Source organism: Parasteatoda tepidariorum, chromosome 2, assembly GCF_982258835.1.
Source record: "Parasteatoda tepidariorum strain Cologne lab strain chromosome 2, Ptep-v5.0, whole genome shotgun sequence".
Lineage (NCBI taxonomy): Eukaryota > Metazoa > Arthropoda > Arachnida > Araneae > Theridiidae > Parasteatoda > Parasteatoda tepidariorum.
The window spans coordinates 70,142,284-70,170,160 of record NC_141756.1 but is presented as its reverse complement, the minus strand read 5'-3'; the positions used below and the strand labels follow the sequence as shown (position 1 = coordinate 70,170,160).

General features: G+C 27.2%; 1 protein-coding gene across 2 annotated transcripts in view; it reads right to left on the bottom strand.

Annotated features, from left to right (window-relative positions):
- LOC107452377 (uncharacterized) overlaps positions 1-27,877 on the bottom strand; it is a 200,515-nt gene that overhangs the window by 3,407 nt on the left and 169,231 nt on the right. For both annotated transcript variants that reach the window (XM_071177670.1, XM_087157493.1), the window contains exons 15-26: positions 27,305-27,630; positions 26,380-26,483; positions 24,014-24,104; positions 15,028-15,153; positions 13,174-13,282; positions 11,780-12,096; positions 9,036-9,205; positions 6,960-6,998; positions 4,279-4,397; positions 1,470-1,606; positions 320-483; positions 31-237 (exon numbers count right to left, since the gene is read on the bottom strand). In XM_071177670.1, the coding sequence (XP_071033771.1) occupies positions 64-237; positions 320-483; positions 1,470-1,606; positions 4,279-4,397; positions 6,960-6,998; positions 9,036-9,205; positions 11,780-12,096; positions 13,174-13,282; positions 15,028-15,153; positions 24,014-24,104; positions 26,380-26,483; positions 27,305-27,630 (1,876 nt within the window). In that variant the 3' untranslated portion in view covers positions 31-63. The remainder of the gene's footprint in view (positions 1-30; positions 238-319; positions 484-1,469; positions 1,607-4,278; positions 4,398-6,959; positions 6,999-9,035; positions 9,206-11,779; positions 12,097-13,173; positions 13,283-15,027; positions 15,154-24,013; positions 24,105-26,379; positions 26,484-27,304; positions 27,631-27,877) is intronic.

The following is a 27,877-nucleotide window of genomic DNA, read 5'->3' as shown; positions in this document are numbered from 1 at the left end:
ATATAAATTCGTACTTTTCATAGTCCTTACCAGTCACGAAACATGGGTTTTGTGATTTTGAAGTTAAAGAATGACACAAAATGAGCCTCTGCATCCTTTGGGGAGAATGTTGTAAGGTGTGGAAGCTTCAGGACTAGAGCCCACGTGAGGTTTTCTTGCTTTTTCAGAACTCCCTCCAGTTTGGTTGCAGTTACTCTTGGTTGTATTATTGTTGTCGTCATTTTCTTCTATATTTGACTGCAATAAGAAATATTCATCCCATTGGAAACTACTTCCCAATTACTTTGAGAGCTTGGAGATAAGTAAAAGGGTAACTTACTTTAAATACTTTTTTTGGCCCCTTCCAGTCATTTACAAAAACCGGCCTAAGACCGGGAAGGTCGGAGGGGGCTCGTGGCCTTTCCTTGGGTTCTTCTTCCCTCTCCTCAGATACTCGGCATACTCCGTTCATTCTACGCAGATGTTCATACACTTCTGCCTTTTCTGAAATTATAAGTTATTGAACAATCTGATAAATTATTTAATTAATAAAAATTTTAATGTGAAGCAAATTTTTAACATTTAACATTTGGACATGTTTACATGCACTATGAAAAATGTATGCTCAAACTGTACGAAGCTTTCTTCGTTTTTTAAGGAAACCGTTTCATAATATATGTCTTCATACCGTTTCATAATTTACATAATGTACGTAAATTTCGCTAAATTGACGAAATTACTGCCGTCAATTTCTCGTGGAATCTAATTGCGTTAAAATTAAGGAAATATTTCGTTATTCTACATTTTTCAAAAAAAAAATCTTATTTATGTTTTTAATAATCACTTTATTGTGGTCACCATACAGATGAATTAATACCATGATACAGTCAGGCCGGCTTATTACGAGAGACTTTATTTTCGATCGTTTAGTCTTCATTCTAGTTTCGTCATTCTATTTATCAATCTCCCACAATGTACTGCGATAATGTTTCGAGTTGAGGAAACATTTCGCCAGATATCTGAGAGTGCACGTTTCGTCACAAACAACATGATTTTGAGACGAAATGATTCGCAAAATTAACGAAATACAGTTTAAGGATTGTAAAATCATCGAACGTTAAAAGTTTATTTCGGAAAATATGCGATTTTTTCTGCAACAATGTCTTATTAACATATAGAAGAAAATAAGTTTGTTAAAAAGTTTATCAGATTAGGCATGTTATATCCCAAGTTGAACTGTCAGAACTGTAATTAAAAATGGTAAACGTTTTCTCGAGAAATAAAACATTTTTTTACATTTAAAGTTAATCTTAAGCTATTGTATTAATTTTACATTTTCTTGTCATGTTTATGTGATACTTAAATACGTTTTCATAGGCAGCCGCTGTAGTATTCTGCCTATAAACAGCTATATCTCCCAGTATTTATCACATGAACTCAAATGAATAGCAAACAGTGTATAAGTTTGAAACATTCCATGATTAACTTACCTTTAAGGCCATTGAGGTAAACATTAATCTTTCCCATAGAGGATCGCGGTCGCAGAAGGTCATAAAAGCCTAAAGCCCTCTCATTTGTCCTCCAGCCATTCTTCAGCAGAGGTTCGTACTCATCAATATGGTCCACACTGCTCGAAAACAAAAACTAGTGTGATATTTCTGAAGAGTGTTTAAAAACTATACCAGTGTTAAACTCAAAACTTTTCAAAATAATTTCTGAAATAATAATGCCTAAGAACAAATAAAATCGTAGCAGTTTAAATTTAAAAATAAATTTTTTTAATATCAAATGATGAAAGTACTGATTTGGTAGATATTAATATCTATAATTAAAATTAAAAGTATTACTATTGTAGTCCTTCAATAAAATTTAAATGCTGTTAAGATTTAAAATGTTGTTTGTAATTTTTTATACTATGTTAAATCTTTTAAAGTAAAAGTTAAATACCTATTTTTAGACTGATTCATTAACCAAACAATATAAAAGTCATAGCCTAAATGTTCTTTATTTTTAAATGTCCAATATTAACATTAACTAATGTGGCAGGTCTACGTCATGTTTTCTTTGCAAAGGGTAAAATTACCTGACTGAATGCAATTTTGACGAAATCAAACTGGAACTAATATTCTATTCAAAGTAACGTTGGAAGAATATTAAATTAGTTTGTGTAGTCAAAAAGATTTAAAAAATTAATGTAACTTAAAAAATGTTTCCCTTTTAAAAACTTTGAAAATTTTAAATTAGTAGTTTTGAGTAATAAGTAAAAATCGGTTCTTAGAAAATTTCCTTATAAATTTTTGTAAGAGGATGGGAAATAAATATGAATATTTGCTGATACTTAAAATATGTAATAATATTTTCGAATAACTGAAGTAAAGGTAATCATGTATATGCAATTCTTTATTTCCTCAAATAAATGACTACTTTAACTATGATTTTAATAATGTCAATTAAATAGTAAAATTAATTTAAGCTATTGTAGTTTGAATTAAATTCACTATTATAACACTGCATTAACAAAAAAAACTTGCATCTTAGGTTGAGGTTTAACTATCCGAAAATTCAATCTATAGAGCAGACATTTTGTAATTAAAATTGGTAAATAAATGAATTTTTTAACAATGTATTAATACTTTTGACATGAAAATAATTTTGAAAAATGAGCAATCTAATTTTAATTATTTTTTTAACTTAATGATATCACAATCAGAAAACTTAAATTTGATATTTCTTATTTATTTAATTACAAATTTCATTTTTATGATTGTTGATGAAGTTTGTCATTAAGTATGGATCAATAAATTCATTTTTAATTGTTTAATGCTACGTTTGAATTATTTTGAAGAAATTTATAACCACAGTTTGTTTGGAATAAATTTTAACAGATGTCAATTGTACAGCATCTAATATCGTTATTTAGAGTCTGAGAAATCATCGGCTTTATAAAAAAATAAGATTGAAAAGAAAACACTAGAAAAAAATCTGAATATGTTAAATTTCAAAATTTAGTTTCCATATTCTAGTCATCAAACCTAAGTTTCCATGTGTATATGGACCGTAACTGTACCTCTGGGCTTTTCTTGGAAGGTACTCTCGCTGAATTCTGAATGAGACTTGCAAAAGAAGTACATTGACAAGTAAATAAATTTTTTTCCAAAAGAGCCGTTTGTGAAAAGATGTATTAACCCTCAAAAACAGCTGTAAGCTTGAGCTATTCCAAGTAACGTTTCTGCAGTGTTTACTGGATTTGAAAAATAATAGTATCTTACAAATATGTAATCTTACAAATATGCAATCTAAAAGTAATGATCGATATTTCAAACCCGAACAAAAGAAAAAGAATATTTTCCAAATGAGGTATTCTGTACCTTATTACATGACAACTTTTTCTTCCATAAACAGCAAAATAAATGAGCTGTTGGTTTATTTTGAATTTTTAGTGCTTAATACAGTTTATTTTATAAATTCAACGAGAAATTGATATACCATAAAGTATAAACGTGCTATTACTAATTCACATGACTTTAAAGCAAAAATGACGAAACACTATAAATATGATTGTTATTGTTCAAAATACTTCTAATAGTACGCGAATACTTCGTCTAATAGTACTTTTTTTAATTTCACTTTTGTATTCTGAGATATTTAAATAAATTACCATAATTTTTTTTATTTCTCCTTACAATGCTTTAATTGCAAAACTTGTGATTAAAAAAATTAAACGTTATTATAAAAAGTACTTAAGTAAAATCATAAAAAATAAAACTTTACCCTAAATAAAATTTTCTGAAACAATGAATGTCATTAAGAACTCAAAATAAAGACTGAATTGAATAAAGCACAATAAAGCCATTGGTTAGCATATTTTTCACATTGAATTCACTTTAATTTCCTACTTCGATTGTATAATATCTTAATTGGTATTTTAACATATATAAAGTTATGAAAAATCATCACTTTATCATCACATCACTGTACAATATCATCCCAAATCATTTTAATAATATTTTAGAATGTTTGATTCACTAAACAATTCCTTACGATTTGTATTTCACTCATCTAATTTCACATTTTAAAATTTTAAATATAAATATGAATACAAAGCAATAAATAATAAATTAATGGTATAATACTCAAAATCATAGAAAAACGACTTACGAAATAAATTGAAAAATATGTTTAATGTAGCATTAAAGTTTACAAATTCCTTTTATTGAGCTTGTCTAAAAACATTATAGTTTAAAATAAAAAATATAAACATAATTTTCCTAATTTTAAACTGGTGTACTTGAATCATACCTTCTTCTTGTGAAGTGGTTTCTGTTGAGAATGGCTGGAGGGGCACTTTTTAACATAGGTCGGGCTGGCATGATTGGTACATAGACTATGGCCGTTCTTGGACCGCAACACACTTGAAACTAAAATTTAAATAACACATGAAATTAAAATAGTTTTTTATAAAAATGATTTCATATGATCAACGTAATTTTTATCAAATCAATATCATCATTATCATAATTTTTAGTAGAATATCTATATAATTTTAATCATACTTTTATCACTGTACTCAGTAGTATAGTTATTAATTTGATTAGTTATTAATTATAGTTATTATTATAATTATAGTTATTAATGTGACTTTAATATTATCACAATTATTGTTTCTTTAATATAATCAGATTAATCACTATAATCTTTATGATTTTAACAATTATCAGTTAGATAATAATTTTACTATTAAATCGTATTCTGGGTTTGTACGCACCTGGAAAAAATTACTAACTGTTGTCAATTTTGTTATAACGAAGTTAAACATTTCCTAATATTAAATTCCACTATTGAAATAAAATTTAATTTCTGCCATCTTCAGATCTATATCTATATATAGATCCGAAGATTATTTAGATTATATAGAAAAAATAAAATTTTTGGTAGCTACAAGCATAATAACATAAAAAAATTATACTAATATTACTAAAACCTTTTAATTTTTTCTAGATGCGTATAAGCCTTGGTATATCACAATTTTCATCATTAAACAGATAAAATAATTTTTAATATTTAAAAATGGCGGTATTAAAATTCATTTTCAGCATTTTTACTATTATCCTTGCTTTATCATTATTTTATCACTATAAACACAAACTATTGCATTTTATCCAAAGTTCATCAACAGTTTGCAAAGTATTAAGCTTAAAACTTACACGTTATTGAGTGTGAGCCGCAATATGTTCGTGGTTAAGACACTGTAAAGTCACTCGGACTGGTGTGGTGACTTAAAAACTACCAAGCATTAGATCGATGGGTACAGCTTATTTGGAAAGTAAAAGTGACAATGCCCCATTATGTCGTATCTCTCAAAACTGAAGAGCATTAACTTCGTTGACCCCATTCACACACAGCGAGTTGCCCCTTCGCATGCAGCAAGCCTCACACACTTTAATTTACTCACACGTAATAAAAAATTTCCTTTTCTCATTTTCAGTTTTTTTTATCAAACTCAAAGGATTTGTTATAAGTTACTTCAATTGCTTAAAAGCAAATACTTTATTGAATCGAGACATTTAAGTGCTTTATAAGCTTAAGAAATGTTTATTTCTTCTTAAAGCATAATGTTATAAGGTGACTATTGACTGAATTATAAGTTACACCTACACATATGTCCATTGCTTAATGTTTTCAAAAAATTTTCCTAAATATTTAAGAATTTATGAAATAAGTCTTATGCGCACATTTTTATTACATATAAGTGACAATGATATGACACTGCTGTATGTTGAACAACGGATTAAAAGATTATTTTTGTGTATCATTTAGATAAAGTCTATGCATATTAATATGAGAAATAGTATCCTCCAAAATTTTTAGAATCAAACTCATTTTAAATACAATAAACAATATACAAATAAATTAAGCATTATATTAAAAGTCCTAGATCATAGTCCGTTTAGAAGAATACATCAAGTTGTTATTTCTAATACCACGTGCCAATACCAGCAAGCCTGCTTGGCGAAACCAAGCGAATTTTAGGCAGACAATTTTTTTCAGTAACGCCACCAATAGCCAAGAATACGACTTCAGCCACACAGAAGTCACAACCCCCCTTTAACAAGGCGATCTTCGGCCGGTGGGGATCGAACTCACGACCTCTTAGACATGCGTCCAACGCCCAACCAACCAGGCTATTCCGGTCGCATGCGTCATAAAATACAATGTATGAATCAAAACTATTCATCTGTATTTTATGTATGACGTCTGCTTCTAAGCGGACTATAATCCATTTTGTATTGTATACGTCATAATTGTATTGCATACGTCACGAAATACGATACATAGTATACATACATGCTTCCAAACTTATTATAGTCTGTTTCGAAGCATACGTCATACATAAAATACAGTTTCCATTTAGAAAACTATTCATCTGGTATATTCAGTAAAACAGATTTCTCAGAAAATATATATTTTATTGAAGATAATCTATTCCTTGCTCAACTATAAATTATTTTAGCCATATGTTGCGTCAAACTGACGTATCCTATAAAATATTAGATGAAATTTTAAGATAAACATTCCATCATCCTGACGCAAAGTATTACTGCAGTTTTTGATTTTGTTTCTGAGGTGGGGACTCTCGGTCTTTTAAAATATTTTTGTGTGTCAATTCAAATCAATATACTTTATTCAAATCAATATAATTTGTATAACAAATATCCTAAATCTGAAATAATAACATCTATAAATAATTATAATAATAAAATTTAATGTCAATTTAAATTTTATAAAGTATGCTCTAATTTGTCCTGGTTTATTCATGCTGGAAAAATATAAACCTTGGTTAGTAGAAGTATCTATTCAAACTATCAAAGAGTAATAACTTAAATAAATTTTTTTCTTAAATTTCTAGTGATAGAGCTTTAGGTTCCACATTCACTATTAAATCATGTAGTATTAAAATCAGAAATATATTTTTTTCTTACTTGAACTTGTTCTACACTACTCTCTCTCTGCCACCGACTCTGGAAAAATAAATTAATTTAAGTTAATCGAGTAATTACAATTATATGTTGTTTAAAAAAATAGTTAAGAATTATCATTTTATTCAAAAACCAAATATGTATAAAAGTCTTTTCCTGAATTTGCATTACTTAAATCATTTAAATAAGAGAGTTTTTTTCTTTTGTAAAAACGTGATGAATATTTTCTTCTCTAAATATTTACGTTTCTGATATAAGGATCCAAGCACTGAGAAAAAAATTTTGAAACTACCAAAATATGGTGAAATTCGCCTTGTTTTTTTCGCTGTGGGTATGCCAAAAAGCTAGGTAATTCTTACGGAAATGCTTTGATAAAGGTTTTAATAAAATTAGTTGTAAAGTATGATTTTATAATGTATAATAAAGTTTGGTAAATGAGGTAAAATTTGGAAATTTCATGATGATGCCTTATAGCAGAGCATAAAAACCATATATTCTGGTAAATTTGCTTCTCAGTTTTGTATTTTTTACTTAATGTATGATACTTAATGTATGGTAGCAAGAACTATAAACTCGAAAACCAGACTTTCTGATAAACGATTACCATATGAACGGAAAAATTAACAAACGAATAGTTTGAATAAGGTATATGTTGGATTTTAAAAACAGAAATTTTTTTTCATCAGAAATGTCATTATTCTACAGAGCAGTAATTTTATCAGTATGTTTTATTTACACGTGAGTTTCCAAATTGAAACTAAAAGATACCAGAAAATACATTTAAATACTGAAGGTTCATTGTTGTTTATTTTTAAGAATCATGCTATTTTACGGATAATTGAAACTCAATTGAGAAAAATATTGAAGCCTTTACTACACGCAAACATTACAAAAATTAAACAGGCAACTCACTATTAAAAAAGAATGCAACGACATTAGAAAAATGTAGAAAATTTTAAGGGAAGTTTCTGGTTCTTAAGACTCAGCTCTAAATAGAATAAACACGCATACATATCATATTAAATTCACGAAAAGGAAATTTATTTTTGAAATCAATGTAAGGTACAAATGTCACATCGAGAGAAAGCTAAACAACAATACAACATGCATTTCTTTGCTTTGGTGTCGAGATAAACTAAAAAATTTTACAGTGCTTTTTTTTATTTACATTTTCACTGTTTTAGTTTTTTTTTCATTTCCTTTTGCGTTTGTTTATCAATAAGACACAGTTTATACGTACAAGAATTAATTTAATTGCTTCATTGCGAAATACATTTCGTTTAAAAAAACAAGCACATTTTTAGTAATATATTCATTCCTATTTTTCAAAAAATTTTAACTTTTTCAATCTTATATAATTTTTTGCAAGATAACTGCAGTAGTTTGGTACTTACAAATTTTTTTGTAATACTCGGTACTCGGTGCAAAAAAATTATATATGATTGATATAATAAAAAATATTTAAAAGTCTTAGTGGGAATATATTGGAAAAAATTTCAATGTTTTTTTTAACAAGTATTTTGAGAATGAAACAATTAAATTGGTTCTAATATGTATTAAAATATGTTTTGTCAATAAGCAAACACAGAAAAAATGAATAGATAAATAAAAAACTACATTTGGGAAAAAGTAAATAAAAAAATTTGACTATATGTAAACAATTCATCTTTATTTCAACACTAAAAATGGTGGCAACTGCTTTACAAATTTTTTTCACTGCGTAAGTGTTTTAGAATTATTCGTAACATGAGTAGGAATCAAACTGTAAAAAGTTCCTAATCAAATTAAGGAAAGAAAAGTCTGATATGCAGTCATTTTTACAGTAATAATTACCGTAAAATCCCTGAATCATTCTAATTAAATTAATATTACTGCAAAAATTTCGGTAAAGATAGATTTTTCTTTAAAATAGATTGCACGGATGATGAATCCAAAGTGAGCATCATCCATTTATGTAGTGGTAATTAATCATCCTAATAAGGGTGTGAATATTTTTTTCAGAGAAAATTCCATCTTAATACTTATAATGTTAATGATTAGTTCAAAAGTTGATAATAAAAAAAGGAGAATTGATTTTACTTGAAACTCGTCTTCAATAAAATCATCCGGAGAGGGTGGAGAAGAGAAAAAAGAAGGCTCATAAAGCTCTGGCCAATCAGAAGATATATTACCGGGAGCAAAGACGTTCATCACACTCTGAGACGTTTGGCTTCCACTTATCAGAGTTCGGCCGAATGAACGTCCATAACCTTGGAAAAAAATAGATAAACTTAAAATAAATGAAATTATAGAATCTATTCCAAATTCAATAGATTTAAAGAATTTTAATTAAGTATATGTAGTTAAATCATAATTATTAAAATTTCATCGCATTTTGAAATTTCTATGTTTTTACAAATCGTTTGATTAAAATGTATAAACCAATTTAAAAAAATCACAAAATTAAATGGTCTTTACATATCAACATATCTAATAAAATTCTGAAATTAAAACAGTTGAAAACTTGAAATTTTAGAGAAAATTGCGTATGAGAGTTTGTTTAAGAGTACGCTAATATTTTAGAAATTACATCTTAAAACTCACAAACACAGACTTATCAACAGTCTGGCTTAGGGAGAGTTCTCACAACCATTTAATATTTGCTTTAAAATGCTTTTACCAAACAAGACATTCAACTAATTAAATAATTTTTATGAAAGATCTGATAAGCATGGTGTAATGTATATGTGTTCTGTACAAACCACACTGTTGGAAAAAATTATCTGCAGTAATAATTGGGTCAAATATTAGAATACCGTTTTCAAGTTTTTCAGATCTTTTTCTGCCCATAATTAACTTGGAGGCTTGCTAGTTCCACTTAATAAGTATTCCCAAAACACGGGCTTCATTTATATCAATTCGGCTTTATATTTATAAAAGAATAAAGAAGAAAACGGTAATGGACAATTCCATGAAAAAGGGGAAAATCATTGGAAAATTCAAATAAGAATAATGTAATTATTTTGGATGTTTTCTGAATTAGAAAGGTTTGAAGTTTGATAATATATAATAATTTTTTTGAAAATGTTTTGTAGTGTTGGTAACAAATTGAACATTGGCATTTGCTTGTTCTGATTTGGGTGAAGAACATGGTCAGATTTTGAAAATCAGTAAGTTAACATTATTTTCATTTCAAAATGTTCCAAAGAATAAATATTGTTTATTACTCTTAATATAAATATTGTGCAGTGTTAAAATAAGTTTTTGTTTTTAAAATCACTTAAGTATATAAATTTCAACTGAACCTTAATGCATGTAACATAAGTTACCAAAAACTAGGAAAAGTTTTTAAGTGTAAAAAAGAACAAGTGATACAAAAGTAAGAATAATATTTTTCTTACATAGAGGCTAACACTAAATATGCAACAATAGTTTTCTTTTCAAATATTACTTATTTATTGTTTTGTGCACTATTCAATATGTGTAACGTAAGTTACTGACATGCATGCAATACAAGTTACCAATGTGAAATGAGTCTATTTCTCTTGAAAATTGGCATATAAGCTAAATAAGGTGTATACAGTTACAATACCAAAGTTTAAATTAATTATCACTGCCTTAAGATATTAATTTTAATGAAAATCTTTGCATTAAGTTATTAATTTGGATGTTGGCATTCATATGTTTTTAAAATTGGACAAAATCTCTCTACAAGTACCAGGAGTTAAGGATGTAGTTATAATTAGAGATGCTAATGGCAGCAAAAAGAAAATACAAGCACGGCATCTTCTTCATTCAGTTCGAGAAATGCACCAAATGTTTATGGAAGAAAATCCAGAATGCAAAATTGGAAAAACTAAATTCTTTGATCTCCGTCCAAAGCATGTCTTGTTTAATAGCAAACTCCCAAGAAATGTTTATCTTTGTAAGTATCATGAAAAGTTCGGACTGACTAAAAAAACCTTCAGCAAAATTCATAATGGTCCATTTTTAAAAATTCCTTAGAAATTTATTTTATGTTTAGAAAACACAGATGAGTGCGAGTCTCAAGAACAGATGAGTGAAGTGTCTAGTCTATTCTCAAAAGCTTCACAGATTAAAAAAATTAATCAGATCCACAATTCAAGAGTACAAGAAGGCATACCAGAAGGGTTTTTTTAGTGAAAGATGTTGAAAAATAAAATGATGAATCCAAGATAAAAGCTGGCGGTTGATATATGGTTAGATACGAGGACATGTTATATCCTGGTGTGGTAATGTCTGTAGAAGAGCAAGAATTTAAAGTCAATGTGATGGCTGCTGTGGGAATCTATTGTAAATGGCCAGAAAAACGTGATGAAATATTCTACCAGAAAGAAAACATGGTGAAAAGAATTGAGCCCCCTGTACTAGTTAATAACAAAGGACTTTATAAGTTTGCAGTTATGTGGGAATCAAAAGTTTCTGAATTTACTTCCTGTACACTTTTTCTCCCTTGCACTATACTGTTTAAATATCTTAATTTACATTTGTACATTATTGGAATAAAAGTTTGATACAAAGTGAATTCCGTAACGTAAGTTACTGTAACGTAAGTTACCCTTTTAAAAAATTATATTTAATTTGACTTTTGAAATAAAATCTTAAATCTAGGCATAAGAAATATTTAAACATGTCATAAAAATGATACATATAATCCTAATAATGTAACATTTGTATAAGAACAGAATTTTGCCTTCAAGCATGACTACAAGTAGCTACATGAATCTCGAAGATACAATGTCAATGGTTTAACAATAAAAGTCAAGACACTTTTAATATTTATCGACAAAATAGAAATCTTTAAGAACTCAGTTTGCAGCTACCTGAATCTCGAGGATCCAATGGCTGAATATGCTCATAAGACGATGCGTGGTTAATATTGTTTGCTATTAGGACATTGTGTATGGAGTTACCCATATTTCCACCTCCACCACCACCACCCATAGATCTTTTAGTCAATGCAGGACTGTGACCTCGTGAGGATCCGGCTGGAGAGTAAGGACTGTGAGGTGAACCTCCTCTTCCAGGTCCACCACTTCCTGGAGTATCTGGAGGCTCGAGCCCACCTCTAGGCCCTCCGCTGGTTCCCATACCAGGACTCCGCCTCTGACGATTTAAAGTCTCCAGCATGTTAAGGTCACTATTATGAGAAATAATTACAGAGTTTTAATCGGAATTGTAGGTAAGTGAAGAACTTATTAAGTAAAATGGGTAAGAGAGATTGCATAAAAACAAATAAAAGCTATTTGTTACTGTGATAACTAAAATGAGAAATGATTATAAAGTTTAAATCGGTATTGTATTCAGATTGTAGATTTATAAGTGCATAAGCAGATTGCTTTTCATCAGAAATTTAAAGAAATGCATCGAAATATTACTGAGAGGCGAAACAGAAAAGTTATTTTTAATTCCTAAACATACTAAATTAATATATTTTTTAGGTCCTTAGCAGGATTCGTTTACTAATCTACAGATATAAAAGCAAACGAAAGGTGATAATTTCCAAAAATTCTAAATAATGTTCTTTAATTAACTGGAATTCTGAAAAAATAAAGAATTGAAAAGGAAAGACAAATTCTAATTACTTGTCTCAAACGTTTCTAAGCTTATTGTTTCGAATCAAAATTAGCATAAAGCTGAGTCGAGATAGTACTGCGAAAAAGAAAAGGAAAAGATTTTTTTTTTCCTGTTTCATATCTGTTTTCATAGACCAATACTGTTCCACTTTTTCTCAATACCACTGTTTTTTCAAATTAAGTTTAAATGACAAAGTTTTATGTACTTATTTTATATACCATTGCAAATTCTGCTACATACCAATTAGATTAAGCTGAATTGTTGCGATTATAATCTTCGCGGCACAGTTGGGGTCACAGACAAATATGAATTTATGAAGACAAGGCTACAGATTTATTCCATAAATTTTGATACCAGAATATGAGATAATTATAGAATTTAAATCTGAACAGCTGATAGGTTAAGAACTTATTTGGAAAAAATAAAAAACAAAAATAATATTTTAACTTTAGCATTTATTATACATATAACAAAAAATACTTTTGAATTGAATAATGTTCTGAAAGACTGTTTTATCATACAGCACCATTTTGACACTTCTTGATAAAACTGATTATTCAATTTATTACAACGGAATTAAAAATAGGACTTATTAAATGACTTAGCGAAACGGTATTGAATGACATTAAATCATACCTACCATCTAATTACGATTTCTACTTCATCAGCGGAAGACGCTATTATCCTTTGAACTTCTTCATACGTTCTTCCTGTAAGAGGTATTCCATTCCATTCTAGAACTTGATCCCCTGGAATATTTCACACGAAATTAAATCTTTAATCTGTCTTTAATCATTATTGTTAATTATTATATATTAATTATTTATGCACAACGATTTCTCTTTAAAAGTTTCATTAAAACTATATTCCCTAAAATATTTCATGCAAAGTTTATTATCATCATTATTATTTATTATTATGTTATACGTTAATCATTTATTCACAACATTTTCTCCTCAAAAGATTCATTGAAATTTTATCCTTCAGAAAGTTTCATACAAAATTAACTCTTTTAAGTATCTTTGACTGTTATTTATCATTTCTCCTCAATATTGTCGCCATAATTTATTAACAATTACCTATTTAAAACATTTATTCGTATTATTTATTTTGTTATTCTTCTTTGGTACAATAAATTGGTTTCTATAAACTATTTACGAATATATAATTCTCTCAAACATCCATGGCAAACAGCATGGCATTTTCAAGAAGTTACAATTGAAATACTTCATAAGCTTTTCATATACCAAAGCAATGCTGTGATCATGAAGTTGCTTATATGAAACACAGACAAGCTCATGACTTTTTCAAAACCTCAGAGAATGTCACGATTTTCTTAAGACTATGGTATACTTAAATAACCTCAGTTCATTCATCCAACGTATATTTTGGTAAGCGAACTTAGAATAGTGTATAAGTGCTTCCACAAGCACCTAACAATATCATATCCTAACAATATATACTTTAAAGACATAATTTTCCCCTGTATTTTCATGCAAATAAAAGGAAAAAGGTTATTCTTTTACAATTTCTCAAAACAAATTTTAAAATTACCTAAACGTCACTCTCTTGGCTAATCCAAAGCTTTTTCTTAAATTCAATTTATTTTAAACTTCACACCAGCATTTCAATAAGTATATTAATAAATCATGTATATATAACAGTGTAAAATTATATTTTCTATAACTGCTTAATCATTTAATTTGCCAGGGTGTGACATTTAAGAGCTTGTCCTAAGGTTTTCATGTCTCTCTCTCTTGGTGCAAGAAATGTTTATCTAATTTTAGAGGAACGAAGCGAATTTTTAGCTTCCATAGAGCTTTTCCTACTTATTCACAACATTCTGTTAGATTGTTAGATTGATAAAGTTGCAAGTTTGACTTTACAAGTTGAAGTTACAAGTTTGAAATACACCTGACGGTCTTATCATAACTTTAAAGTTCTAAACTTGTTATAGTTTCTACTTTTCTGCTTCTGTACAACATTTCTATAATATGTGAAAACATTTTTTAACAATAAAACATGATATTATGCATAATAATATTAGAAGTAAAAGAACTTTTTTAAGCCTAAATCTTTCTTAACTATGTGGAAGAAATAATTTAAGAAAATATCACTTTCTTCGCTCTTTCTAAGCCAACATACTGGTTTAATAGCTAACATTGTTAAGTGAATAAAGGCACTTAACAAGCTAAAAATATAGTAATAATTTTATTTTTTTTTCATATTAAGTGCCATGCAAAATTCGAGTTTTAAGTTTTCTCGTTTTTAAAGCACTTTCAGTTTTGAAGAATTTGATTTGAAAATTTCAAGTTTTTAAAGTACTACCTATAACAGCAACGTTGTTAATGTCGTTATCAATTTTCTAATAAATTAATTTCATTAAAAATGATTGATTTCTTTCTTTTATTTTAAAATTTCCATCCTTCTAATAAACATCATTATAATGAAGATTTGACACGTTTTGATGATGTTACCTATCACTGATGCTTACCTTCTTTGACTTCACCAAGAGTTTCTACAACACCCCCTGGAAATATCTTGGCAACATAAGCTCCTATCATACCATTTGAACCAGGCACTTCTTTACCTCCCACCACTTTCATACCTAGACCATTACCTGAAACAAAAACAAAATAAACCAAATTTTAAAAAAACAAAATAAACCAAAGAACCAATATCTTAAGAAAAATCAAAGTAATTCAAATTATTTCATAGAGACCGTTACCAGCTAATAAATGAATAAGTTGAAAATAATGTTAAATTATATCAATAATGCAAGGGGTGTTAATGAACTTTCAATCAGACAAAAGCAATGCGCAAACACAAAATATCGTAGCAAAATATAAATAAAAGTTTGAGATTTAAACCAGTTAAAAATATTTAAAATATGATTTGAATATTTAAAAATATTATATCTAAAATATTTTTCTCAATTTCCGAAGTGAAAAAAGCAAATTTTTGATAAAAAGTTACGTTTATTAACTACTTATATCAGAAAGTTTTTAATTTAAATTATACTTAATTACGTTTAATTCAAATCATTAATTTCTCAACAAAATAAAGTTATAAAACTATTTAAGCAAAATAAAAATTATATACAAGCTTTTTGAAAATAATAATTTTATATGTTTTATGAAAAATACTAAATGAATTATACCTCATAAATAGTTGTGCCTCGTTGTTAAAGTAGAGAAATTATTTATACAAGAAAATATTTTTGAGAAATTATGCTCAGAAAATCATAAAGGTTTGCAAAATGTAGATATTTGATTTTCGTGGAATATATTTCAGTATAGTTGATGCGTTAAATTGTTGTGCTAAATAAAATTAAAAATTGCATCGATTTCAAATGATTTGCATCAATGCTTGTTATTTTGCATAGGTTGAAATTTCGAAAAATTAAATCAATAGTTTATTTTTTTCGGATTTCGTGAATATGGTCATAATTTTATTTCAAACTGATTTAATTTGAACAAATTAATATAAATTAGTAATTTATAAATAAAATCAGGAATTAAGATTAAGGTTTAGGCATTAAATAATTCTGGTAATATAATTTGGCATACAAAAAGCATATTCTGAATTTAAATTTTGCATTGGCATTTAGTTTAAATTTTTCCCTTATGTATTGCGAAAACAAAGGTCAAAGCAAACATAGAACAGTGATATTTTTATACATCAAAATTGAAAATTGTATTTTCCGGAATTAAATAATTTAGATAATTTATTCTTCAAAATATTTGAAATACCACTTTTGGTCGAGAATTTCATGATAAGTATAATTTTTTATTCATCAAAATTTATTCAATAAAATAACTGACTTTGTAAATTTAATTTTCAAAAAGGAAAGTACAATAACTGCGTATAGATTAATGTTTCTCAGGATTTTTACTTCTGCCCCCCCCCCAGACGAAATTTATGTTTTACTTTCCCAGGTTTTATCGACACAATTTATAATTATTTACAAATTATTTAAACATAAACATTGTTTTTGCTAGTGTGTAAGTAGTAATTATAATTAACAATGACGAGTAGTGAAATATCTTTCAACATATAGAATTTTTTCTTAACTTTAATATCACTTAAATAAACAACATTAATAATGGTTTCAATGAAACAAATCATGTTATTTCCTACATTAATTCCCTACATAAATATGGCAGCAATAGTTAGGTCAGGAGAGCTGTCCAAAGTTTAGACCCCTTAATGTTAATTTTACTTTTTGCATATTTCACCATACCCCGAGAACTTCTAAGTTAATTGAAAAATTTTTGCGCACAATTGTTAAATTCGTTTATCCAAAGGTAATGTCAGGCAAAATATAACTTTTAGTAAATATATATAATTTATTGTTATTATTATTTATTAAAATGGTTGATGAACTTTCAAATTGTATGGTATAACATTTTTTACATCATTTTAAAAATGAAATTTATTCGCAAAATATGTTAAGATGAGTTACATGATAAAAACGTATTACATGCTTTTACTTTTTAACATCTCGGTAATTGTGAGAAGGATTCTCACCAATTTATTATATAGAGGATTTGAAAACATTTTGATTGATTCTTGTCACTCTTTTCTTTTTGAATAATACTTTTGTATTTTTTGCTAGTTTATTTGAAGAAAATAACACATATTTTTAAGATGCTTATAGCATTCTTATGTATGAGCCTTACAGTTTGACAACCTTCATGTAGACTGTGCCAAGTCCAAATAACTATACATATAGTGCCAAGTCTAAATTAACTAGGTCATATTGAAACGCAAATCCTTGTGTGCATAATACTAATAAGTGGTCCTTTATAAATACATTTATAAATATTTTAGGAACATAATTACTTTCATGGAAACATGCATACATCATAACTACTAAATATTTCAAAACAATTGAGAGGTAAGATATACATATGACAAACAAAAGGGACATACAAACATTTACAAAACATCTGCAAAACATACTTCCGACATTTACAAAGTGATAACTGTAAACTATATTAAATTACACTAACTCAAAACATTTATAAATGCACCCGAAAAAATATATAATTGTTATAATATTTAAGCAATAAAATACCTTCGTTTTAAAACAGGTTTTTCTTTAAGTTATATACTATCTAAGGTATCAATATTATATTAAATTCCTTACTAAATTTATTGCTTACTGGGAAGGAGAAGACTCAGGAAAAAGTCCAAATACATTATCAAACAATTATTAACATAACATGTGTTATACGTTACATATTTACATATGTTGTACATAAAGCAGGGTTGCTGAAATCATTACTTTTACTTCTCTCTCTAATAAATGAAATTTTCTAGGCAAGCTACAAAACAAAGTGAATTAGATACAATGTTCAGAAAACTCAAAAATTCGGAAAGATCGAATTTTTACGCAATACAAGATTAAAGGTTTAGAAAACACGCATAACGATGCTGAATAATTATAGCTATTAAATCAGCCATAGAAAATATACATAATTTCATCCTGATAAATTCGAAATAAAGATATCGAAATGAGTCAATGCTTTATCGGAAAAATTTAATTCAAATTATTTTTCCTCAAGAGTCTGAGCCTTAGTTACTTTTGCATATTGATAACTTTGGAAAATATGAAAAAAAAGGTTTTTTGAACAGAATTATACGTTTTTCATACTTGTACATTTAACTAACTCCTTGAACTTAAACTTTTCCTATTCTGCTGATTAATGTATCAAGTTATGATTCATTTTTTAATGCAATGAGTGATTAAATAACCACTTATGGCTTTAACTCAAGAGCGATAGAAAAATTTTAATTGTCTGTAACTAAGATCCGTACTTCAAATTTTAAATGTCAAAATAGAAACTATATGAACATCTATCGTTTGTCTCCTGTCAGAATAGGAAGTAATAGTCTGAAATCAATCTGTATCTGATTCTGTTATTCAAAATTATCGTAGTAGGAAACAAGAATTTTTTTCAAATTGTTATAACTTGAGAAATACATTTATGCAGAAAATTTTCATTAAATTTTAAGAACTGATAAACTGATTTATTCAAATAAGAAACCCAACGATGTATTGTAGCAAAATTAATATCTAATATATCTATCTACATCATCATATCTAAGCTAATTCCGATTTATCTTTAGTTCATATTCCCCTAAACATAGCATTGTTATTTTAAATATATTCGGATTAAACTGTAAGACTAATGAGTTACGTTATAACTTTGTTCAGAGTGCAAAACATTTGACGCTGAAAAAAAATTTATATAAAAATAGGAAATTCCCTTTAAGTTATACGAATTGTAAAATAATAAATATACACATAGATTCTGTAGAAAAAATTCTAATATCATCACATACATCATCATAGTAAAGCTAATTCAAATTTATCCTAGACTTATTGCATTTTCTTTAAATATAGGAGGATAAACCAGCAGAACTAATGATACACTTTAGAACTTTTTCAGAGTGCAAAGAATTTGACATTAAAAAACATTATTATAAAATAGAAAAAATCACCATTAAGTCATAAGAACTGTGAAATAATAAATAAGCACATAGATACTGTAGGTAAAAAATTCTAATATCTTCCCATACATCATCCTAGTTAAGCTACTTCAAATTCATCCTAGACGTAATTCCTTTCTTTTAAATATAGGAAGAAAAACAAGCAAAATTAATGACAAAAGTTAGTACTTCCTCAGAGTGCAAGAAATTTGACATTAAAAAACATTATTATAAAAATAGGAAATCACTTTTAACTTGTAAGAAGTGAGAAATAATAAATAAGCACATAGATACTTGCAGAAAAAAATTCTCATATCTTCATATATATCATCATAGTAAAGCTAATTCAAATTCATCCTAGACGTAATGCTTTTTTTTAAAAATATAGGAAGATAAACCAGAAAACCTAATTAAATACGTTAGAACTTTTTCAGAGTGCAAGAAATTTGACATTAAAAAACGTTATTATAAAAATAGGAAATCAGCATTAAGTTATATGAACTGAGAAATAATAAATAAACACATAAATACTGCAGAAACGAATTCTCATATCTTCACATACATCATCATAGTAAAGATAATTCAAATTTATCCTAGACGTAATGCTTTGCTTAAAAATATAGGAAGATAAATCATCAGAACTAATGATATACGTTAGAACTTTTTCAGAGTGCAAGATATTTGACAATAAAAAACATCATTATAAAAATAGGAAATCACCATTAAGTTATATGAACTGAGAAATAATAAATAAACACATAAATACTGCAGAAAAAAATTCTCATATCTTCACATACATCATCATAGTAAAGATAATTCAAATTCATCCTAGACGTAATGCTTTTTTTAAAAATATAGGAAGATAAATCAACAGAACTAATGATATACGTTAGAACGTTTTCAGAGTGCAAGATATTTGACAATAAAAAACGTTATTATAAAAATAGGAAATCACCATTAAGTTATATGAACTGAGAAATAATAAATAAACACATAAATACTGCAGAAAAAAATTCTCATATCTTCACATACATCATCATAGTAAAGATAATTCAAATTTATCCTAGACGTAATGCTTTTTTTAAAAATATAGGAAGATAAATCAACAGAACTAATGATATACGTTAGAACGTTTTCAGAGTGCAAGAAATTTGACATTAAAAAACATTATTATAAAAATAGGAAATCACTTTTAACTTGTAAGAAGTGAGAAATAATAAATAAGCACATAGATACTTGCAGAAAAAAATTCTCATATCTTCATATATATCATCATAGTAAAGCTAATTCAAATTCATCCTAGACGTAATGCTTTTTTTAAAAAATATAGGAAGATAAACCAGAAAACCTAATTAAATACGTTAGAACTTTTTCAGAGTGCAAGAAATTTGACATTAAAAAACGTTATTATAAAAATAGGAAATCAGCATTAAGTTATATGAACTGAGAAATAATAAATAAACACATAAATACTGCAGAAACGAATTCTCATATCTTCACATACATCATCATAGTAAAGATAATTCAAATTTATCCTAGACGTAATGCTTTGCTTAAAAATATAGGAAGATAAATCATCAGAACTAATGATATACGTTAGAACTTTTTCAGAGTGCAAGATATTTGACAATAAAAAACATCATTATAAAAATAGGAAATCACCATTAAGTTATATGAACTGAGAAATAATAAATAAACACATAAATACTGCAGAAAAAAATTCTCATATCTTCACATACATCATCATAGTAAAGATAATTCAAATTCATCCTAGACGTAATGCTTTTTTTAAAAATATAGGAAGATAAATCAACAGAACTAATGATATACGTTAGAACGTTTTCAGAGTGCAAGATATTTGACAATAAAAAACGTTATTATAAAAATAGGAAATCACCATTAAGTTATATGAACTGAGAAATAATAAATAAACACATAAATACTGCAGAAAAAAATTCTCATATCTTCACATACATCATCATAGTAAAGATAATTCAAATTTATCCTAGACGTAATGCTTTTTTTAAAAATATAGGAAGATAAATCAACAGAACTAATGATATACGTTAGAACGTTTTCAGAGTGCAAGATATTTGACAATAAAAAACGTTATTATAAAAATAGGAAATCACCATTAAGTTATATGAACTGAGAAATAATAAATAAACACATAAATACTGCAGAAAAAAATTCTCATATCTTCACATACATCATCATAGTAAAGATAATTCAAATTTATCCTAGACGTAATGCTTTTTTAAAAAATATAGGAAGATAAATCAACAGAACTAATGATATACGTTAGAACGTTTTCAGAGTGCAAGATATTTGACAATAAAAAACGTTATTATAAAAATAGGAAATCACCATTAAGTTATATGAACTGAGAAATAATAAATAAACACATAAATACTGCAGAAAAAAATTCTCATATCTTCACATACATCATCATAGTAAAGATAATTCAAATTTATCCTAGACGTAATGCTTTTTTTAAAAATATAGGAAGATAAATCAACAGAACTAATGATATACGTTAGAACGTTTTCAGAGTGCAAGATATTTGACAATACAAAACGTTATTATAAAAATAGGAAATTACCATTAAGTTATATGAACTGAGAAATAATAAATAAACACATAAATACTGCAGAAAAAAATTCTCATATCTTCACATACATCATCATAGTAAAGATAATTCAAATTTATCCTAGACGTAATGCTTTTTTTAAAAATATAGGAAGATAAATCAACAGAACTAATGATATACGTTAGAACGTTTTCAGAGTGCAAGATATTTGACAATAAAAAACGTTATTATAAAAATAGGAAATCACCATTAAGTTATATGAACTGAGAAATAATAAATAAACACATAAATACTGCAGAAAAAAATTCTCATATCTTCACATACATCATCATAGTAAAGATAATTCAAATTTATCCCAGACGTAATGCTTTTTTAAAAAATATAGGAAGATAAATCAACAGAACTAATGATATACGTTAGAACGTTTTCAGAGTGCAAGATATTTGACAATAAAAAACGTTATTATAAAAATAGGAAATCACCATTAAGTTCTATGAACTGAGAAATAATAAATAAACACATAAATACTGCAGAAAAAAATTCTCATATCTTCACATACATCATCATAGTAAAGATAATTCAAATTTATCCTAGACGTAATGCTTTTTTTAAAAATATAGGAAGATAAATCAACAGAACTAATGATATACGTTAGAACGTTTTCAGAGTGCAAGATATTTGACAATAAAAAACGTTATTATAAAAATAGGAAATCACCATTAAGTTATATGAACTGAGAAATAATAAATAAACACATAAATACTGCAGAAAAAAATTCTCATATCTTCACATACATCATCATAGTAAAGATAATTCAAATTTATCCTAGACGTAATGCTTTTTTTAAAAATATAGGAAGATAAATCAACAGAACTAATGATATACGTTAGAACGTTTTCAGAGTGCAAGAAATTTGACATTAAAAAACATTATTATAAAAATAGGAAATCACTTTTAACTTGTAAGAAGTGAGAAATAATAAATAAGCACATAGATACTTGCAGAAAAAAACTCTCATATCTTCATATATATCATCATAGTAAAGCTAATTCAAATTCATCCTAGACGTAATGCTTTTTTTAAAAATATAGGAAGATAAATCAACAGAACTAATGATATACGTTAGAACGTTTTCAGAGTGCAAGATATTTGACAATAAAAAACGTTATTATAAAAATAGGAAATCACCATTAAGTTATATGAACTGAGAAATAATAAATAAACACATAAATACTGCAGAAAAAAATTCTCATATCTTCACATACATCATCATAGTAAAGATAATTCAAATTTATCCTAGACGTAATGCTTTTTTTAAAAATATAGGAAGATAAATCAACAGAACTAATGATATACGTTAGAACGTTTTCAGAGTGCAAGATATTTGACAATAAAAAACGTTATTATAAAAATAGGAAATCACCATTAAGTTATATGAACTGAGAAATAATAAATAAACACATAAATACTGCAGAAAAAAATTCTCATATCTTCACATACATCATCATAGTAAAGATAATTCAAATTTATCCTAGACGTAATGCTTTTTTTAAAAATATAGGAAGATAAATCAACAGAACTAATGATATACGTTAGAACGTTTTCAGAGTGCAAGATATTTGACAATAAAAAACGTTATTATAAAAATAGGAAATCACCATTAAGTTATATGAACTGAGAAATAATAAATAAACACATAAATACTGCAGAAAAAAATTCTCATATCTTCACATACATCATCATAGTAAAGATAATTCAAATTTATCCTAGACGTAATGCTTTTTTAAAAAATATAGGAAGATAAATCAACAGAACTAATGATATACGTTAGAACGTTTTCAGAGTGCAAGATATTTGACAATAAAAAACGTTATTATAAAAATAGGAAATCACCATTAAGTTATATGAACTGAGAAATAATAAATAAACACATAAATACTGCAGAAAAAAATTCTCATATCTTCACATACATCATCATAGTAAAGATAATTCAAATTTATCCTAGACGTAATGCTTTTTTTAAAAATATAGGAAGATAAATCAACAGAACTAATGATATACGTTAGAACTTTTTCAGAGTGCAAGATATTTGACAATAAAAACATTTTTATAAAAATAGAAAAATCCTCATTAAGTTATAAGAACTGCTAAACTAATAAAAATATGCATGGATACTGCACCATAATAAAATTCTAATATCTTTATATGCGTCATCATAGTTAAGCTAATTCAGATTGATCTTAGACGTAATGTTGTTTTTTTTTATATGTCGGAAGATAAACTAGCAAAAATAATTAGGCACATTATAACTTTTTACAGGATGCAAGAAATTTCACATTAAAAAAATAATATGAAAGAAAATAATAGAAAAAGGAAAGAAAGCAATGCTTACCGCTGACGGAGCGATCCTTGGGGTCTCGCGTCAAGAGAATCCTTTTGACTGGAAAATCATACTTCTGACTCGTTTTAGATACAGGAGTACGCTACAAAATTCATTAAAATATTAAATTCATTTTTAGAGCCAAATTTATCATAGTTATTGTCATTACAATGGTTAAATCATAAATATGAATGTAAAGAACAGATACTTTTAGAAAAATCGGAACGTTCGAATCACAACGTCAAAGGAATTTTCTACAAACTTGCATATGAAGTTACGTCACTTAATTGAACAATTTTTCAGTTAAAATATGCATAGTATCGTGTAATCAAATTCAAGAAGGATTAATTTTCAGGATAATATCCATGGCAAAAAATTTATGCTCTTCGAAACTACAGAAATTTACTGTTGAATTGCATCGTAATCTTTGAAAAGAGACGTTTTCCTGAAAAAATCTATAACCATTGATACAGAATTCACCTGTCTGGTACATATTTTTGGTATGAATATAAATTACTTTGGTATCACAACAGAATAAATAGTTTGATACATTAAAGCAGATGGCGACCGGTGTGTATGGTGGTGAAAGAGTTTTGGCCCCATACCAGGATGGTCCCCAGCTTGAATACTGCTTTGGAACGTCTGAACTTAACAATTAGAAAAATAAAAATTCTGCAACGAATCTTTCAAACGTGATAGTTTTCGAATTCTGAAAAATCTCGCAAAATGTAGAATAACAAAAAGAATCTATTCAAAATGTTAGAAATCTTTTTCGCTCTGCAAACCATATTGTATACAGCTACTTTGCCAAACTGCTTTGCAGTACCCTGACCTAAGGAAAATAGTTGGTGAGTACTGATATTTCCTATAATGTTTCGTTGCAGGGAATTTCAGTCAACGTGTTTTTTTTCAGCATACGGTAAGTCTCTGGCAACTTTGCGGCCACTGCCAGAAATTTTCCTTAAAATAACAGATTTCTTTTATATAGTGTAATTCATTTTATTAATAACATAGTTCTGCACACTTCAAGATATCGAGCAATGTTTCTTTCTCTAAATCCTGTGTTTTATAAGTAACAAATGCATAATTTATGTAATGTTTCTTTTAAAAATTTCTTTAAGAGAATTGGAAAAGCAAAGCGATAAAGCTGTTAAATATTATTCCGAAAATGAATTTTTATGAAAACACATGAAATTTAGCAAATGAAATAGGAATCATAATTTAATAATAATAATCAGAATACTAATACCATACGTGCATAAAGGATTTTCCTTATTATACTAGCTCAGCGTAAACCCTTCATTGACTCTGTCAAATATTTGGCAACTCGTTAAAATTAAAAATACCACTGCAATTAGTCCGAAACAACTTTTAAAACTTTTTCAAAAAAATTTTTTCATTAATTCAGTTTTATTCCAAAATAATTCTAATTAAAGGCATTTAAATTATTTTTAGAAGGATTAAAAATAACACGAATTATTTCATATATCCTCATACATTTTAACCACATAATTTGTTCAATATTTCTACAGAAAGGCAATATTACATAAATTTTTTATTCTATGTTCATACGTAGAAACCAAATAAAATTATTTTTTAAGTACAGATTATTTTAAAAAATAGTTTTTTTTAAAAAAAATTAAATACACATATAATTTTATCAATTATTGAATTGTATTGAATTATACTTCAATAAAACTATTCAATAATTATAATATTATATTATCAATAAATATATTATTATATTATCAATTATTGAAATATACTGAATTTTATTAATTTTTCAAAAATTAAATACAATTATGATGCAAAACTCATTCTTCGTCACTAACTAATGTTTTGTATACAAATAACTAATGAAACACGTTTAGTTTAGCTATTTAAATGTTATTGCTATAGAGATACCATGACGCTGATAGTTATAGTTATTGAACAGCAATGCATAAATATGCTCTTTTTGCATAAAAAATATGGAAGGAGAAGATATGGAATATTTCGCATTTCTTTTAACATAAATTCTTGACCCTTGAGTTCTCAAGAAAAATGATCAAATTCTCCACCATTACGGTCTTTTAATGAAAAATTAAAAATTACCCAGTTCTATGTTTGCACAAAAAAAACTTTGCTTTAGCTAAAGAAATAAATAATATTTTTCAGATATAAGTTTACTTTTTTGTAAACCATTCTGTATCCTATGTTATATGTAAATTAAGGTTAAAAAACAGCTACATATCCTTTTTGAACGCATACGTTCTTTAAAATATTTGATTTTTAAATCGTCTTAGCCTGCATTATTTTACATTGATGTCAGAAATTTATGTCTCTGCTTTTATTCAGACATACAAAAATAGTAATTAAAAAAATTTCAATTAACTTACACCAACTTTTCTTTGAGACCTAAGCAATGTGTTTGATTCTTGTATTCTCTGACCCATGGAATCGTCTTCATTAGCATCATCTTGGTCTTGATACAAAGATTGTGCTTAGGAAAAAAATACATTCACTCTTAAAATTCAGCATTACCAAAAACTAAATACAATATGAATAAACAATTAAAAGTCTAATTAAATAATGAATCAATAGAGTTTTTTATGTTTATTCTTCAAATTATGCATTTACATGCAATGATTAATAAAATGGAGAAATATGAAGAAATAAACTAAAAGGGGAAAGGCTTTCCTTGCATAACCAAATTCACGAATCTTTCGTAAGGTATTAAAGCAGGAGAACATTTTTAATTAAACTTTTTTTCTTGTAAAATTTATTGTTTGATCATAAACTGGTTTTTATTTCTCATCCAGCAATGATTGTTAGACATTTTAGTAATAAAATTTTTATGAGCTATGAACACATATCATCATTGGTCACATCATTAGAACACATATCATCATTACCATTTAAAACATGTAAAATTAGGATCCATGTAGACATCCTTTAAAATACATAACCTGTGGAATTGCCGCAGTCCTTATAAAACAAAAAAACGCCTCAATATTTATTTTCAAGTACAAGGATTTCAATATATTTTGGTACAAACTACCAACTTAAATATTTTGAGGAATACTCAAATAATATACAAATTAAATAGTGGTAAACTTTAAATAAACTTAATATTTAAAAATAATATGTTATTTTAATGCTAACTCTTAGATAGTCGTCATCAAAAAATTGTGGAATTGTTTTAAATGGATGAAATGTTTTTAACAAATGAGATGCCAAGAGCAGATTTGTTTGCATGCCCTTTAATTAAGAAATGTAAAAAAAAAGGGAAAATTAATATACATTTAGAAAAAAAGTGTTTACCAGATCCACTTCTACTGGGTTGAATAGGTGAGCTACCTAAATTTTCTAAAAGCTTCCTAGATCTGGTGGGCATGTCAGGTAAAAGTGGCATGGCGGGAGTCATTTCGTTTTCGGGAGAAAAATGACCGGGAGTTGCGGACAGCAAAATATCGGGAGGCTCGTCTGTAGGAAACGTAGATGCTATCCTCATAATGCTTTCATCCATCGCAGTCTCTGGATCTGCTGATGATTCTTGAAAATACTGTTGATGCTGCTGTTGTTGCTGTTGAAGCTGTTCTTCTTCGCCCCACGCACCACCAACTCGAGCATCAACTGGTACACCATATCTAAAGATTTAAAATGATTTTAGATGATCCATCGTGGCAGTAAAAATAATCGACACTTCAATGGACAGTTATTTAAATGTAGAATGTCACAGCACTAGAACTGGAATTGGTAGTATTGTTCCCTGCTTTAAAAATATCGTGTATTCAAGGTAACGAAACACAATGGTGGTAGTAACTGAATTTGAAGAGACAAAATTGAAAACATTAAAAATCATTGGGGTAATGAAGCATTTTTTTTTCTGTCGGA